General features: G+C 50.0%; 1 protein-coding gene across 4 annotated transcripts in view; it reads left to right on the plus strand.

Moving 5' to 3' along the window:
• DGCR2 (DiGeorge syndrome critical region gene 2) overlaps positions 1-16,226 on the plus strand; it is a 38,870-nt gene extending 22,644 nt beyond the window's left edge. For 2 of the 4 annotated variants that reach the window (XM_053280008.1, XM_053280011.1), the window contains 8 exons: positions 2,033-2,158; positions 2,630-2,849; positions 3,515-3,591; positions 4,893-5,069; positions 5,801-6,004; positions 8,579-8,731; positions 10,078-10,314; positions 11,278-16,226. In XM_053280008.1, the coding sequence (XP_053135983.1) occupies positions 2,033-2,158; positions 2,630-2,849; positions 3,515-3,591; positions 4,893-5,069; positions 5,801-6,004; positions 8,579-8,731; positions 10,078-10,314; positions 11,278-11,519 (1,436 nt within the window). In that variant the 3' untranslated portion in view covers positions 11,520-16,226. The remainder of the gene's footprint in view (positions 1-2,032; positions 2,159-2,629; positions 2,850-3,514; positions 3,592-4,892; positions 5,070-5,800; positions 6,005-8,578; positions 8,732-10,077; positions 10,315-11,277) is intronic. The other 2 variants (XM_053280010.1, XM_053280012.1) reach the window with 1 other exon arrangement.
• The last annotated feature ends 119 nt before the right edge of the window (positions 16,227-16,345 follow it).

Consider the following 16,345-nt stretch of genomic DNA (forward strand, 5'->3'; position numbering starts at 1 on the left):
CTTGGTCTCCTGTGAATGCCGTGAATGGTGATTTCTCTTCCAGCTGAGTTGGCAATGATACTCCAGCTGGCTGCGGCTTAACGCTGCATCTGTGAGGATTCTTGGCGTGATGCCCTTCTCGGGCTGACAGCAAAATAATGGCGCGCTCTTCCCTCCCCAAGGATCCTGAAGTTTGCCATTTCTTTATTTAGGATATTTGTATATTGCCTCAAACTCATCGGAGCAGAGGAAGCCGTCCCTTTCTGAGTCAGACCTTTGGTCCATCTAGCTCAGTATTGTCTACACTGGCTGGCAGCAGCTCTCGGAATGGCTTGAAAAGGGGCTGAGACAAATTCATGGAGGACAGGTCTATCGATGGCTACTAGTCTGGTGGCTGTGGGCCACCTCCAGCCTCAGAGGCAAGAAGCCTCTGAATCCCAGTTGCAGGGGAGCAACAGCAGGAGAGAGGGCAGGCCCTCGCCTCTTGCCTGTAGGCTTCTCAGAGGCATCTGGTGGGCCACTGTGTGAAGCAGGCTGCTGGACTAGATAGGCCTTGGCCCCAATCCAGCCGGGCTGTTCTTACGTTGTGTACACTAGAATACATGGAGGGAGAGAGCAGAATACATAGCTCTCCAGAGTGAGAGCTGGAAGGGAGCTTAAGAGATCATCTAGTCCAACCCCGGGCTGCTCAGTGCAGGAATCTGCTAGGGTGTCCCCTGCAAACAGCTGCCCAGCCTCTGAAAACATCCAGTAAAGGAGAGCCCACCGCTGCACGAGGCAGACTGTGGAACAGCCCTTGGCCCGCTGTGCCTGGGGATGGTGGGCTTTGTAGTCTGCCAACATCCAGGGACCCAAGCTTGAGAACATCTCCCTCCGCTCCCCTGGTATAGTGGAAGTAAGCGCTTAAATAAATGGACTCTGTCACACTTGTTGAGATAAATTTTATTTCAGTCCGGGAAAGGAGGTCACTGGACAATACTCTCCTTGTGGGAACTCCAGTTCAAGCTTTTTCTTTTTTTCTTTTAATGGGAGGGAGGGAAGGAGGGAGGGAGGGAGAGCCTTTCCGAAACAAGTTTTTTTTTGGTTGGGAAGGGGGGACCTGCAGCTTGTGATTTTTAGAGCCATGGAGGTAGCTACTGCAGCCTCCTGTCTCTGCTCCAGAAGCCACGCTGCTCATGCGAGGAGACACCTTATGTAAGCCGTGAGTTATGGGTGCAGTCAGATTGGCATTGGCTCCGGTGAGGGAGAACGGAACGGCGGTCCGTGCTGCGTCTGGGGACGTGTTCTTCACGTGGCTGCCAGAAACACCCTCCCTCCCTCCCCTCTAAGAAGCAGTGCTGTTTCTAGTCCCCGGATGGTGTCGTGGTGAAGGGTGTTGGACTAGGATCGGGGGAGACCCGAGTTCAAATCCCCACTCAGCCACGAAACCCACTGGGTGACTCTGGCCCAGCTGCTTATCTTTCTGCCTAACCGACCTCACAGGCTGGCTGTGAGGGTAAAAATAGCCGTGTGCTATTTTGTACATGTACTCGGGAGCACCGGAAGCTGCCATATACGGAGTCAGACCATTGGTCCATCTAGCTCAGTATCATCTTCACAGACTGGCAGCGGCTTCTCCAAGGCTGCAGGCAGGAGTCTCTCTCCGCCCTCTCTTGGAGATGCTGCCAGGGAGGGAACTTGGGACCTTCTGCTCTTCCCAGAGCGGCTCCATCCCCTGAGGGGGAATATCTTGCAGTGCTCACACTTCTGGTCTCCCATTCATATGCAACCAGGGTGGACCCTGCTTAGCTAAGGGGACCAGTCATGCTGGCTGCCACAAGACTACTGGAAGACTCAGGGCCAGTCACGTATTGCTCAGCCTAACCTACCTCACAGGGTTGTTGTGAGGATAAACATAACCATGTACGCTGCTCTGGGCTCCTTGGCAGAAGAGCGGAATTTAAATGTGTGGGGTATTTTGGGGTGTGTCTTTTTAGTGCATGGCTCCCCCCACCAGTGAGTTCCCCTCGCCCCCAACTTTCTGCAGGAACTAAAATTCTCCCTCTCGTCCTAGATTCTACAGGGGACCAGCGGACATATCACGGGAAGGAAAATGCGGATTCCAGGCACAATCGCGGAAGAGGAGGAGAGACGACCCGCTTCCACACGGTCAACATGGCCCAGCCGGTCCGGTTTAGCAGTAAGTTGCAGACTTGGAAACAGGATCCAGACCCTGACCGGGCTGATCAACGCCGGCCTGGGTCATGCTTTTCAAACTGGTTCAGCGTGCAAAGTGTCTTAAACAAGTGCTGGCGGGATTTTACGCCCTGCTGAGAAGTAACAGGCTGCTAAACTGTAGCCACTTAATGGCGCAGCGGTGGGAAGTAACTTGCCTAGGGAGCAAGAGGTTGCCGGTTCGAATCCCTGGTGGTATGTTGCCCAGACTATGGGAAACACCTCTATTGGGCAGCAGCGATATAGGAAGGTGCTGAAAGGCAGCATCTCAGACTGGGCAGGAGGAGGCCATGGTCAACCCCTCCTGCATTCTACCAACGACACCCACAGGGCTCTGTGGGCGCCACGAGTCGGCACCGACTCGGCAGCACCGACTCGGTGTATCAGGTCGAGATCCTAACTGGGTGATGGGAATTTTTTCCCTTTTCCTCTCCATGTTTCCTAGGGAAATGCCCGTCAGGATGGCACCATTACGAGGGCACAGCCAGTTGCTACCGGGTGTACCTAAACGGCGAGAATTACTGGGACGCTGTTCAGATGTGCCAGAGGGTGAATGGATCACTGGCGACCTTCACCACCGACCTGGAACTCAAATTTATCTTGGCCCAGGAGTGGGATGCCGAGGAGAAGGGCTTTGGGAAGAAGGACCAGCGGAGGTGAGCGTGAGGCCTTCAGGGGCTGATGGGAGTTGTCGTCAACAACATCTGGGAATCCCCGTTAACAACGGACACTGTCTGGGAATCCTGTCCACACCACTCGAGTTCTACAGAAGGAAGGCAAACAGGGAGAAGATTTCTATCGATTTTTGTTTGCTTCAAATAATCTCGAGTTTCTCTCCCCCACCAGTGGAGTCCTCCTTTACTGTACATTTGACAGGCAGGCTGCATTGCAAAACACCGGATTTTGAGGCTTCAGTGCAAACCACAAGTGTTTCCAAATAGTATCTGCACATGACTCCTGGTTCCTTGCCTTGTCAGGATTATGCATATTAAAGATAATTGGTTTTCAGCATTTCTAATAAGGGGTGTTTAAAAAAAAAACATTATTAAAGAGGGTTCCTAAAGATACTAGCAGATATGCAGACTAAATTACCCCAGAGTAGTCCTATTGAAATTAAGTAGCATTTTAGAGAATCTCCTTAGTACTGTTGAGTAACTGAGTCTGGGTATCAGTCGCTCATTATTATAAAAACAATTAAGGTTGGCATATTTTTGTTTTGAAGCGTTGGTCTTGGCTTTTTGGCGTTACCTTTTTAAACATTTCCCCCTCTTTGGCGTTTTACAAGGCATTCTTAAAAAAAAAAAAAAATCTCCCCTTGCAGGTTCTGGGTTGGCTATCAGTTTGTCATCACCAGCCGAAATCATTCTCTCGAAGGGAAATGGGAGGTTGCTTATAAAGGTAAGATTTTTACAGTGGATTTCCATGCAGCTTAACTAAGAATTGAAGCCATTTAGTGTCTGTGTGTCTGTGTCTATAAAGTTTTCTTTCATGTGCATCTTTAATTAGCAACAGCATGCCTTTCAACAGTAGATAAGCGTCAAAGATCCCTGGGGGACCCCACTTCTTACTTCCCTCCCTTTTTAGAGAACTGTCCATTTATACCTACCCTCTGTTTCCTTTATGTTATCCACATGATGGGAAGGCAAGACTGCCATCTGCCGGTTTTGCTGGATAAGTGTTAATTTGAAGTCCGGATGGCACCCTAACCACCACATAAACCACTTTAGGGGCCTCCGGGCAGAACAGAGCACTTAGAAATGTCTATTTTTTTTAAAAAAAAGCAGTAGGCTGGTTGAGGATATAGTGGGGCTCTATCTGGCATCTCCCTTCTGTTGGTCTCCAAGGATGGGGGTTCCCGACCTTGAGTACCCAGCTATCACAACGCCCATCACCCCCTTACCATTGTGGTGGGGGGTGATGGGAGTTGTAGTCCGGCATCGTCTGAGGAGCTGAGTTTGGGAACCGCTGTCCTGCGGCTTAATTCGTGCATGAGACGAGGGGTCATGGAAAACGACCCCGATGGGGAACCCGCTCACAGAAATGGCCACACATCTGAGGCTCAGCTGTTGTCTCGGGTTGTGTCTACATGGGCAGGAGGATCTGGATGGTAGGATCCTGAGGCGCTAGAGCAGATTAGCATCCTTCAGGCTGCAGGTGGGGGAAGTCCTGTCTTTGAATGTTGACTGGCGTTTTTTAAAAAAGGGGAGTCTTGCAAGAAAACATGCAGAAATGTGTCTTTCTCCGCCTGCGTGGTGGAATGTTGAGGTCTTCGCAGTGGTAGAGCATCCCCTTGCTTGCAGAAGGATCCTGGCGTCTCCGGGTAGGGTTGGGAGCGTCTCCTGCCTGGTACTTTGGGGAACTGCTGCCAGTCAGTGTAGGTAATACTGAACTGGAAGGGCCATAGCTCAGTGGAAGAGCATCTCCTTTGCTCTCCGAAGCTCCCAGGCTCGATCCGTGACGGCATCTCCAGGTAGGGCTCCCTCCTGGAACCTTGGAGAGCCGCTGCCAGTCCGTGTCTGCAGTCCTGAGCTAGAGGGATCAATGGCCTGACTCCGTCGGAAGCGGCTCCTTATGTTCTGGTGCCTCCTTCTGCCGCAGATGTAGACAAGGTCTTTTGCAAGCAGCTCCTGAAGTGGCTTCGCTTCGTGTGTGACTTGGGTCTCCACTAAGGCCTCCTGCGATACGTTTTCTCGCCCTAGGTTCGTCGGAAGTGGTTTTGCCCCCGCCGCCCACACACAGCAGCGCCGTGTCTGAAAGCGAGAACATCCTCTGTGCCCAGTTCCAGTGCTCCCATTTCCCGACTCTCCGGCATCATGGTTTTCACAGCTGGTATGCTGAAAACTGCTACGATAAATCTTCATTCCTCTGCAAAAGAAGTGAGTCGTGAGTCTGCCTGGGGCTTACGTTTCCCCTTCCCCTTCCCTCTTCTGGTTATTATGAATGCGACAAATATTTATATACCGCTTTTCACCAAAAGTTCCCAAAGTAACTTACATAGATATAAATAAATAAGATGCTTCCTGTCCCCAAAGGGCTCACAGTCTTTAAAAAAAGAAACCTAAGATAGGCAACAGCAGCAGCCACTGGAAGGATGCTGTGCTGGGGATGGATAGGGCCAATTGCTCTCCCCCTGCTAAATAAAGAGAATCACCACTTTAAAAAGGTGCCTCTTTGCTCAGTTAGCAGGGGTATTATTGTTATTGCCTATTCTTCTCATGTTTTGTTTACAGAGTAAAGAAAAATGTTCTCTCTCTTTTTACCCTCGTGAGCATTCAGGAGTTCTGTAGTCCTAATTTTTTAGCCGGGCGAGGAGAGACTGCAGCCATTTTGGGAATTATTTACTGTAGCATGATTTGAACGAGGATCCTGTCTTCTAGCTGCTTGAACCATGCTGGGCTCCCTTATATTGCTCTGCCCTACTAGGCAGCTGTAGCTGGATGAAATGGTTATTTAAGACTGTTATTCTTTGGGAGTCGTCTTTTGAATCCTGGTAGTTGTAAGTGGTGGGCACCCGTGCTTTAGAAATCGTGTTTTGTGTGGCTGGTGATCTCTTGCATCGCCTTGCATCGACTGATTTCTCGCATTGGCATGCCTTTTTCTGTTGCAGGCCAGACCTGCGTGGACATCAAAGACAACATTGTTGACGAAGGCAACTATTTCACCCCGAAAGGAGATGATCCCTGTTTGAGTTGCACGTGTCACAAGGGCGAGCCAGAGATGTGTGTGGCGGCTCTGTGTGAGCGGCCGCAGGGATGCCATCAATTCCAAAAAGATCCCAAGGAGTGCTGCAAGTTTACCTGCTTGGATCCAGGTAAAGAGTTCCAATGACACGTTAACCTGCTTTTCCTCTTGCTTGTGGTCTTTACTTGGAGAGAGCTTCTAGAACCTTCTTGAAAAGCAATTGACTTCTGCTATGAAGTTGTTAATTGCTTATCACAATAGTTTATCAGAATTCTTAAGGAAAACCTGGATAGTGTGTTGTTTTTGTTGAAGGTAAGTTCTCAGCGGAACACTTTCCCTAAAGTTGTGGGTGTCAAAACTGCCTTTAATTGCCTCAAAGAAGATGCAGCACTTTAAAGACTAACATAGACACAGCCACCCAGAGACACAAGTTTTGGGTGGTATTTAAATTATTTTAGTTAATTAGGTTGATTGATTAAGTTCTGTCAGGAAGGTGTTGACTCTTAGTGACCACATAGAGAGATTCTCTCCAGGATGATCTGTCTTCAGCTTGGCCTTGAAGGTCTCTCAGTAATGATGCTGTCGTCACTGAGTCCATCCACCTTGCTGCTGGTCATCCTCTTCTTCTCTTGCCTTCAACTTTCCCCAGCATTATAGACTTCTCAAGGGAGCTGGCTTTTCACATAACATGTCCGAAGCAGGATAGTTTGAGCCTGGTCATTTGTGCCTCGAGTGAAAATTCTGGATTGATTCTGGATTTATTCCATGATCCGTTTGTTTGTTTTTCCTGGTTGTTTTCATGGTCTCCTCAAAAGTCTTCTCTAGCACCAAAGTTCAAAAGTGTCACTGCTTTTTCTATCTTGCTTCTTCAAAGTCCAAAGTTTTGCATCCATAGAGTGTCACGCTATAAACCATGGTCCGAACGATTCTAATCTTTGTAGGTGTAGACACGTCACGGCATCTCAATATCCTTTCCAAGGCCTTCATTGCAATCCTACCAAGTGCTAGTCTGCGGCGTATTTCTTGACTGCTGGATCCTTTATTGTTGATGGTTGATCCTAAAAGGCAGAAGCTATCCACCACTTCAATGTCTTCGTTATCAGTGTTCTAAAACTTGGACCCCAAATATTGTTGGACTACCATGCCTGTCCTCCCTTGGGCCATTGTGGCTAAAGCTCTTCGAACAATTACAGAAAAGACAGTTTTAGTGCCGAGCAGGGAACAGTCTTTCTCTGTGAAGAGTGCTGTCTTTATTTGGGATGCCCCAAAGTCACATGTAACCACTAGATGGAGCTGTTGTTCTCTGCATAAGATTTGATAGGAGCGCCTGTTGGTTTTATGTAGCGATAATTGGAAGCAAAATTTCCTTCCACTGTATGGAAGAAACGCCACCTTCATGCTGTGGTTTCAGCTGAAAATGGGTCAGAGAGGTTACAAACTTGATCAGACCTCAAAGACCACTTGCAAAGTACAGAACATGGGTCTTACATGGTCAAAAGAGGAAGTTGCATAACTGTCTTAAGTTGCTTAAACATTTCAGTTGGTTAGCTGGACATTTACACCTGTCTATTAAAACAAGGAAGTCACAGGGACAGAACTTATTTTCCATGCATGGTCAGAATGCTCCAGCCAGGGTTTTGCAAAGTGCAGCTGCTGACACTGTCTGCTAAAGCGTTATTCCAATCTCCAGGGACCTTACTCCCCTAAAATCTCTTTCAAGCCCAAACCCCAACTTAGCTATTGCCTGCCTGCCTGCTAAGTGGGTGTCTTGATTTCTCCTTGCAAGGCATTTCTGCTCAAATAGCTCTAGCATCAAGCTAACAAAATGGCTTCTGTATGGTCAAGCGAACGAAATGACTTTCCCAATTGCAGCCTATCGGAAATAGTCTTTTACCTATATCCCAACCAAGTTGGATGCAGGAAACCCTCCTACTCTTGAATGGAGAGGAGGGATAACTTTTGGTGACCTCCCCACCCCCAGCAAAAAAATTGCGTGTTCCTCATAAATATGTCCCTGAGGTATCCCGAGACCCTCAGGGACATATTTTTGGGAGGCACAGGTGGCTCCCTTGGATGTGGGTTCACTAAAAATCACACACACCCGTGCATGTTCAGAAGTGTTCCCTGTGTCCAGCTCTTAGTTTGGATGTAGTAACTAACAAGTAACAAGTAACTTTGGTGTTACTTGTACTGAAAGAGAAAGGGCCTTCCTCCATCACTCAAAACCATGTTAGTGTGTGTTGTCTAAATCCAGGGGTTCCCAATCTGTGGTGCCCCAGCTGTTGCAGAACTTCAACTCCCATCATCCACAGCTACAATTAATTTACAGTTTGTGTCTGAGGATGATGAAGAAACATTTGCAATATGTCAGTGGTTTCACACAGTCTTCTCCAGGCAGGGCTGGGAAAACTCTTTCCTGAAACCTTGGAGAGCTGCTGCCAGTTACATGGACCAGTTACATGGACCAGCAGCCTGATTCCGTAGAAGGCAGAAGTGTGTGTTCCTCTCTAAACCAGTTCTGGTATTTAGGTTCAGTTCAGCTCACTGGCGCGAGATCGGTTGTGTTTAAATGTTGTGCCACTCCAAAGCGTCGAAGGACGTGGCATAACTGTGTGTGGGTGGCATTGCTCTTTGCTTCTGGGGAGAGGGAGCCTCAAGGGTTCCGTCCGACACAGCCGAATCGGTTTTGATTCCCCACTTGCAGATGGCAACAGCCTGTTTGACTCCATGGCGAGCGGCATGCGTCTCATCGTGAGCTGCATCTCCTCCTTCCTGATCTTGTCCCTGCTGCTCTTCATGGTTCACCGGCTGCGGCAGAGGCGCAGGGAGCGGATCGAGTCCTTGATTGGGGCGAACCGTAAGTATTGGTTCGAGCACGGATTGTCCTCGCTTGCTTCGTTTTGCATTTGGATGGGAGAACTGCATGCCAGCTCTGTCTGCTGTGAGATATTCTCCTTATTGGGTGGGGCCATAGCTCAGTGGAGGGGCATCTGCTTTGCATGCAGAAGGTCCCAGGTTCAGTCCCTGGCAGCATCTCCAGGTAGGGCTGGGAGAGACTCCTGCCTGCAACCTCGGAGAGCCGCTGCCAGTCAGTGCAGACAATACTGATGGGCGTTTTAGTCTTTAATGAATGGCAAAAATAAAAGGCAGTCCTGTGTAACTTGCTTTTGGACTACAACTGCCATCATCCCCAGCCCTTGTGGCCAGGGATGATGGTGTTGTAGTCCCGAATGAATGGCAAAAATGAAAGGCAGTCTTGCTTTTGGATGACAACTCTCACCATCCTCGGCCCAAATGGCTGGAGGCTGGGGGTGATGGGAGTTGTAGTCCCAAAACCACAAGTTGCCCAAGTCAAGCGATTGGGTCAAACCCCAATGAACTGTTTGTGCTTTGAAACATAAGCCAAATATCCTGAATGAAGGTGGTTTTAAAAACAAACAAACGCTTCAAAAAAAAATCTCCTCCTCCTGCATTGGTTGTATCGTGTCATGTTAAGCTGTGTTAAGAGATTTTCTTTGTTTCTTTAGTTATATTTACATGTGTTATCATCATCCTTGATTATGTTTATATACAGCCATCCCTCGCCAACCGCGGGTTTCCCAATTGTGGATTTGAGTATCCGCAACTGGAAAATTGTGACTGGTCTCACCAACTACGACCCGAGTATCCGCGGTTTGGCGACACTTTTTTGGAAAATTGGGTGGTTGTTTTTTTTTAATTTCGGGGGTCGGGGCACTTTTCCCTGTAAGAGAGATTCCCAGATGTTTTTGACTACAGCAATGGCTTTTTGCTTGGGGATTATGGGGATTGTAGTCAGCAACACCTGGGATTGCCTCTTAGAAGGGATGCTGGACAGAGGGTCATTTCTGGGAATTGGGGCAATTTGGGAGGGGTTAGGGGGCAATTGTCTCTAATTTGTACTGTATTTTGTGGCCCTTTCGCGACCGTGATTCCCTAACCCCCTGTTTTCAAGGCATTCCTATAGCTTGTCACCTGCAAATTCGCCATAAAAATATTTTAAATAAAATGGAATAAATAAACCGCGAGGTTTCCCAGGAACGGAACCCCTCGCGGTTGGCGAGGGATGGCAGTACTGTAACCTTGCTACAGTAAGTGGGGGAAGAAAGGAGTGGGGGGGGGAGTTGCCCAAGGCTGAAAAAGCTTTTGATTTTGCGGCTTCCCCTCCCCTCCGCCTTCCCACAGTGCATCACTTCAACTTGGGCCGCGGGATGCCTGGCTTTGATTACGGCCCCGACGGCTTTGGGACAGGACTCACGCCGCTGCATCTCTCCGACGACGGAGAAGGGGGAGCGTTTCACTTCCACGACCCTCCCCCGCCGTACACGGCGTACAAATATCCGACCATCCAGCACCCGGACGACCCTCCCCCACCGTACGAGGCTTCCATCAACCCCGACAGCTTCCTCTGTTCTCCCCCAGGTACGTCCCCGGCATGTTCTCCCAAGTCCGCCCCTGAGCTTGGGGACCCTCTCTCTGCCGAGACACAAGACTTGGGCATCCCCGTTGGCCTTTAAGGAGGCCTTAAAAACACCTCTCTTTAACCAGCGCTGTGGTGAATGTGTTTAATTGTTGTAGGGCTGTAAACTTTCCGATTTTTGTGACTCCACTATGGTGTAATGGTTAGAGCGTTGGGCTGTTCCCGGAGAGACCCGGGTTTAAATCGCTCTTTAGCCGTGACGCTCGCTGGGAGATTTTGGGGCCAGTTGCTTCTCTCCCAACCTAGCCTACCTCGCCGGGGGGGTTGTGAGGCGAAACATCACCATGCACACCACTCTGGGCTTTGGGGGGAGGAAAAATAGGGCAGGGATGTAGAAATAAATGAATAAAGCCTCGGCCTTGCTGATCTTCAAATCTCTATTGAAGACTTTTCTTGTTCGCACAGGCTTTCGCCCTGTAGTTTACTTGATTGGTTTTCCGTTAGCTACTTTAGTTCTTAATTTAGAATGCAGTTTTTAATGTTGCCTTGTTTAGATGTTTTTGTACACCGCCCGGAGTCTTTGGAGTGGGCGGTATATTAAATGTTACAAATAAATAAATACATAAATAGTAAAGGTAAAGTGTGCCGTTGAGTTGATGTCGACTCGTGGTGAGCACAGAGCCCTGTGATTGTCTTTGGTAGAATACAGGAGGGGTTGACCATTGCCTCCTCCCGCGCAGTATGAGATGATGCCTTGCAGCAACTTCCTCTATCGCTGCTGCCCGATAGAGGCGTTTCCCATAGTCTGGCAAACATACCAGCGGGAATTCGAACGGGCAACTTCCGGCTTGCTAGTCAAGTCGTTTCCCCGCTGCGCCATTCGGGTGGCTGCGATTATAATAACATGCAAGCCGCTGTTATGGCGGCGATGCCGACACCTCCTGATTGCTCCCTTTCGTTTGCAGACGGAGTCCACTCCCAGATGGGGCAGATCAGGCAGCCGTCGCTCGGAAGTGGCGACGTATCTCCGCCTCTCACAGAGGAATCCCTTCCGCCTTCGGTCGGCCCTTCCCCAGTGGACCTGGAAGACTCCGCTGACAGCAGTACCCTCCTGGTACCCCCCGACACGCCCTTGAGTGAAAGCAAACCGGCAGAGACAGTCACCGGCGGCCGCCACAGTCACTGCTCCCTGAATACCATTGTATAAAGGAGCGGGCGGGGGAGAGAAAAAAACACAAATTAAAAGCACACTGCCGGTCAGAAATAAAATTTGAGCAATGTTTGCACACCCAATGTACAGGCGGACACTAATCCACGGACTGAACTTCAGAAATAAGCTCCACTCTTTCCCCCCCCGTTTTTTCCTTTCCCTCCTCCCCTGAACACTACTTCGATGTTCTAGTTTAGAACCGGGCCTCTCGGCTACGGCTCTCATTTGTTCTTGGCGGGCTCGCCGTCTTTTCGAAACGAAAACGACCCTCGAAGCGGCACCTTTCTGGCCACGGGAAGAATGCAGAGAGGATGTTCCTTTCCTCCCGTTCATCTCTTTAAAAAAACCCACAAAAACATTGAAAGAGGAAGAAAAGCATGGATCGCTTTTTTGGTCACCCATGCCCCGCTTCCACCTTTTGAAATCACGAGACCGATGTTTTTAAGGGAGGACTTGCCTGGAGTTGGGGGCTGCAGGAATCTAGAAAGCAAATTCTGCAGAGGAAGGCACAGTGGTCGTTTGCTGTCAGATCTTTCACCGCCCGAGTGCAGAAAATTGGACTTCGGTGATGCTGGATGTCTTTTTTGGGGAACAGAACCACGCGCGTGCACACCCCCAGCCCCGGCAGAATTAGAACGCGAGCCAAAGACGAGAGACCCCGAGGCGCCGTTTGATCTTCGCATCGTTTTCGCCAGGGTTTTGAAGGAGGGGACTGGAAAGTGGGTTCCAAGGGGTTACCAAGCACTTGGGCGGGGGTGGGTGGGGGGTAATTTCCTGAAAATAGGTACCCAGATCAAAGTGTAGGAGTTGCAAGTAGCCTGTTGGTTTAGCTGTAAAAATGTGTCAGTCTGGTCCTGTGGCTGGTGAACTCTGTGACCCACAAATGAGTGTGGGCCTTTAACAGACATTGGGCATTGCTTTGGGCACCTGGGGAAAAGATGGTGTGGGAATTACTCCACGACTTTTTTTTTTTTTAAGTTGATTGGTCCACCATTCCCTCTTCTTGGTTTCATCTCATCCAGCTGGATTGATTTTTTTTTTTTAATTGTGGGTTGATCAAAGCCTTAAATGGTTAACTTTAGACCCAGGCAGTGAATATTGTAGGGAACCATGGTCACCGTCCTGAGGGTGGGATCTGGATCCAGTAATCTCTCGCTCCCCACCCCCCATCTCTACCTGGGTCCCAAACAGTGACAAAGTTGACACTAGGAATGCTGGTGACCCTGCCGAAGTTCATAGCCACACCATTTGGAAGATGGAGTTTGTCTGGCTAGTGATTCTCAGATGGGTGTTGTGTGGCTTTCCCAAGATGTTCTCTTCTGGAGTCTCTCTCAGAGAGCTCGTGAATACCGAGCCAGCTCTGAACGGAGTCCCATGGAACCTGCCCGCCACTAGTTCTCGCCGACCGGAACGGCTGATGCTCTCCAACTGGAAGAGGCTGCCCTTCGTCCATGTGTCCCCGTTGCCTAATGATAGGCGGGAAGCCTAGAGGGACAGGAAGGGAACACTCGGGCCGGGGGGTGGTTGAGACTAGTGCTACTTTGGGCTTAGTTCACTGGCGAGCCAGGCGGCCGGGGCCGGGCTAGTTCACTGGCGAGCCAGGCGGCCGGGGCCGGGCTAGTTCACTGGCGAGCCAGGCGGCCGGGGCCGGGCTAGTTCACTGGCGAGCCAGGCTGGTTCTGTACCTAACTTTAGGGTGCCTTCCCCTTTTGAATGGACTGTTCTCCCCCAGCCCACCGCTTTGTAGTTGATATCCTTCTATGCGCAGTCCTGGAGAAGAGTAGACTCTTGACTAGCTTTCTCTGCCAGGGCTGTGCCAGATAGCGACATGACCCTCCGTTTCAACACAGCCTGAATGTTAGAGCACATGCTTTTGCATGCATCATGCCCTGCGTTCAATCCCTGGACGGCCCCGCGGACGGGTCTCCAGTCGCATGGCTGGGAGAAGCCTTCTCCCCGAGACCCCGGAGGGCCAGTGCGAGCCAGAATAGTGGTCTGGATGGGCCAAAAGGTCCGGACGTGGTGCAAGGCAGCTTTTGGTGCTCATCTGTCCCGTGACGATCATGTGCACGCAATCATAAGCGCAGCACAGCAATCACGCAAAGGGCCGAGGCCGCTCGGGCATCACTGCAGGGCGTCTCGTCCCCTGGGGCAGGGCTGGAATCGCAGGGCGCGGCCCTCGATCTGACATGGGGTCGACGAATGCAGTTGGTCCGTGGAGCTCAGCCTTGGGAAAGGCTCCTGTGGGCCATGGGCAGCCGCGAAACGGCTGGGTGGGGTTTTTGTGCCCGTCGCCTCGTGTGGCGGCCTGTGAGACCGACGTGGTGCCCTCTGGCCCAAGACTGAAGTCCATGGACATGTCTCCTCTGGCCGTGTGCAGAGATGGTTGCCCAGCCGGCAAGAGCCGGGCCTGTGGATTCGAACCCAGGCTGTCCCAATGGGTGGTGTGGGGAGGAAAAGAGGCATTCCTGACCTGGGGGGTGGGGGCTCAAGGCTGCCTCTCCATGTGGGAGAGTCTTGGTTGGGGATGTGGGGCGGGGGCGGGGGCGGGGGAGATGGGCGGCCGGCGTCCCGGGTCCGATGGTACAGAGCGTTTCTGAAGTACGAAAATAAAAGCGGGTTATGTGCGTTTTTAGCACACTCATGAGTTTTATACATTGTACGTACCGACTTTTTTCCTTTGGTTTTATATGTGTGGGTGCATGAAGCTGCATCTCTGTGTGTCTGTGTGTGTCTGTGTGGTGTGCTGCACTTCAGATCACTGCACTTCACTTAAGGCTGCAAGCTGCGATCTGAAGTGAAGTGCAGCGGCGAACATAAGATAGGAAGCTGGTTTCTGGGCTGAGGCTGCAGTTCTCCAACTTGGGCTGCCAGTTGTGGGACTACAACTGCCATCACCCCCTGCTTGCTTGTGGCAAAAAGGCCGCATCCTGGGGCAGAGAATTCCATAGGTTAATTCTGCATTGTGTGAAAAAGTACTTCCTTTTTGCTGGTCCTAAATCCCTTGGCAGTCAGTTTCAGGGGGGTGACCCCCAGTTCTAGTGTTGTGACGATTCCAAGCACAGAATTGGCCTTTTTCACAGATGCCGCACGTTGGGTTGGGCCATAGTTATGTTCCTTGAAAAGGGCTCCATCTTCACTCTGGTTTCCCAGTAATGACGACTGGTTTTGCTGGGGAAAGGTGTGTGAATAATCTCGGCGGTATTAGCCAAGCATTTGAACAGGCGCCATTGAATACATCCTTTATGGTTGGTGCAGATTATCCAGCTGTGACCCTATAGGGGCTTCTCAACCGGCGGTGGTACCCCAGAGGTTGCCCAACTACAACTCCCATCGTCCCTTGCCACAATTTGAGACCAGGGATGATGGGAGTTGTAGTTGGGCAGCATCAGGAGCACCATCGTTTGGGAAGCCCCTGCTATAGGGCTAACCTCAGTGTCTTTTAGGAAGTACCCGGACTGCTTTCCCACTCGTCGTCTCACAACAGGAGTTGTAGGCTCACAACAGCTGGAGGACTGCCGTTGGTTCCCCCCTGTGCTGAGCACACGTACAATGTGGATGTGCGCAGTGAGCATCCATGTAGATCTGTGTGCACATTTCGGTCAGACATTGTACACTTGTCTGTACCTTGCATTTTTGGAGTCTGCACCCAGGTTCACTTTTGAAATGCAATCATGTACAGCCACTCATTAAACAAAAGGGTGTGTGTGTAGATAGGTCTACAGGGAGCAGTGCAGTTTTGCAATGTAATGTCTGAATGGGGCTAGCGAGAGAAGGGGGGATGCCTATTTTAAGGTGGGTTTGTTTGTCACCTGCATTTCGTATAGCTGAAAATAAGTAGATCCCAATCTTCTGCCCAATCTGGGACAATTCTAAGTTTGATTTTAGGAGTTCTAAAAATATAGTTCATTAACGGATTAAATGTTGCAGCCACTACTTGTCTTCGTGGGGTCTTCTTGCCCCCCCCCCCCAAAATGAAGAATGGAAGTGGAAACAGAGAGTTGCAGAGAGTTGGTTGCCAGTTTGGCTTTTCCTAAGTGGTCTTTCTTCTAGGAAAGATGAAATTACTGTGGGCAGCTTTTCCCGTTGATAGCAGGGATTCTCCACCTTGAGTCCCCAGGTGAGGTTGGACTACAACTCCCAGCATCCCCTGCCGTTGTGGCTGGGGATTATGGGGGTTGTAGTCCCAACAGCATCTGGGGATTCCGTTTGAGAGTTCCTGGATTATGAGAAATGCCAGCTCCTCACCATGTTCTTGTCCGGTGTGCTGAATGCTAGACAATTTGTATGCCTGAGAGAGAGAGAAAGTGTGTGTGTGTGTGTGTGTGTGTGTGTGTGTGTGTGTGTGTGTGTGTGTGTGTAAAATGCGATGGATGAGACACTGCTTTTTACCTTCTCTCAGAAAACACTCTGTGTTTGCAGACCGCCCCCACACCCCATGTCGTTGATTTGTGACTGGATTTATCTGTGGCAGTGTGTGTAAAAAGATTTTGATATTCCATTAAATACTCTGTAGAAATGAAATTTGATACTGTAATAATTCAGTCCCTGTGACATTTTATGTTTTAATCCTTTTTTTTTTTTTTTTAGGAGACAGAGGAGAAGGAGGGTGGGATGGGATGACACTAATCTTTTATTTTTCTCAAGATGCTGTGAGAAACATTTCATCCAAATGCCAAATAAAACTGTGTTCTGTAAGGAGGAGACTGTTGTGGTGGTGTGGTTTGTTTTTAAAGGCAGACCGGGGAGATCCCCTGCATTAGAGGACCTGATCCCACAAGGAAAGCATACCTGGTTGGAGACAATTTTATTTTAGATCCTAT

This window comes from Hemicordylus capensis, chromosome 15 (genome assembly GCF_027244095.1).
Source record: "Hemicordylus capensis ecotype Gifberg chromosome 15, rHemCap1.1.pri, whole genome shotgun sequence".
NCBI classification, from domain to species: domain Eukaryota; kingdom Metazoa; phylum Chordata; class Lepidosauria; order Squamata; family Cordylidae; genus Hemicordylus; species Hemicordylus capensis.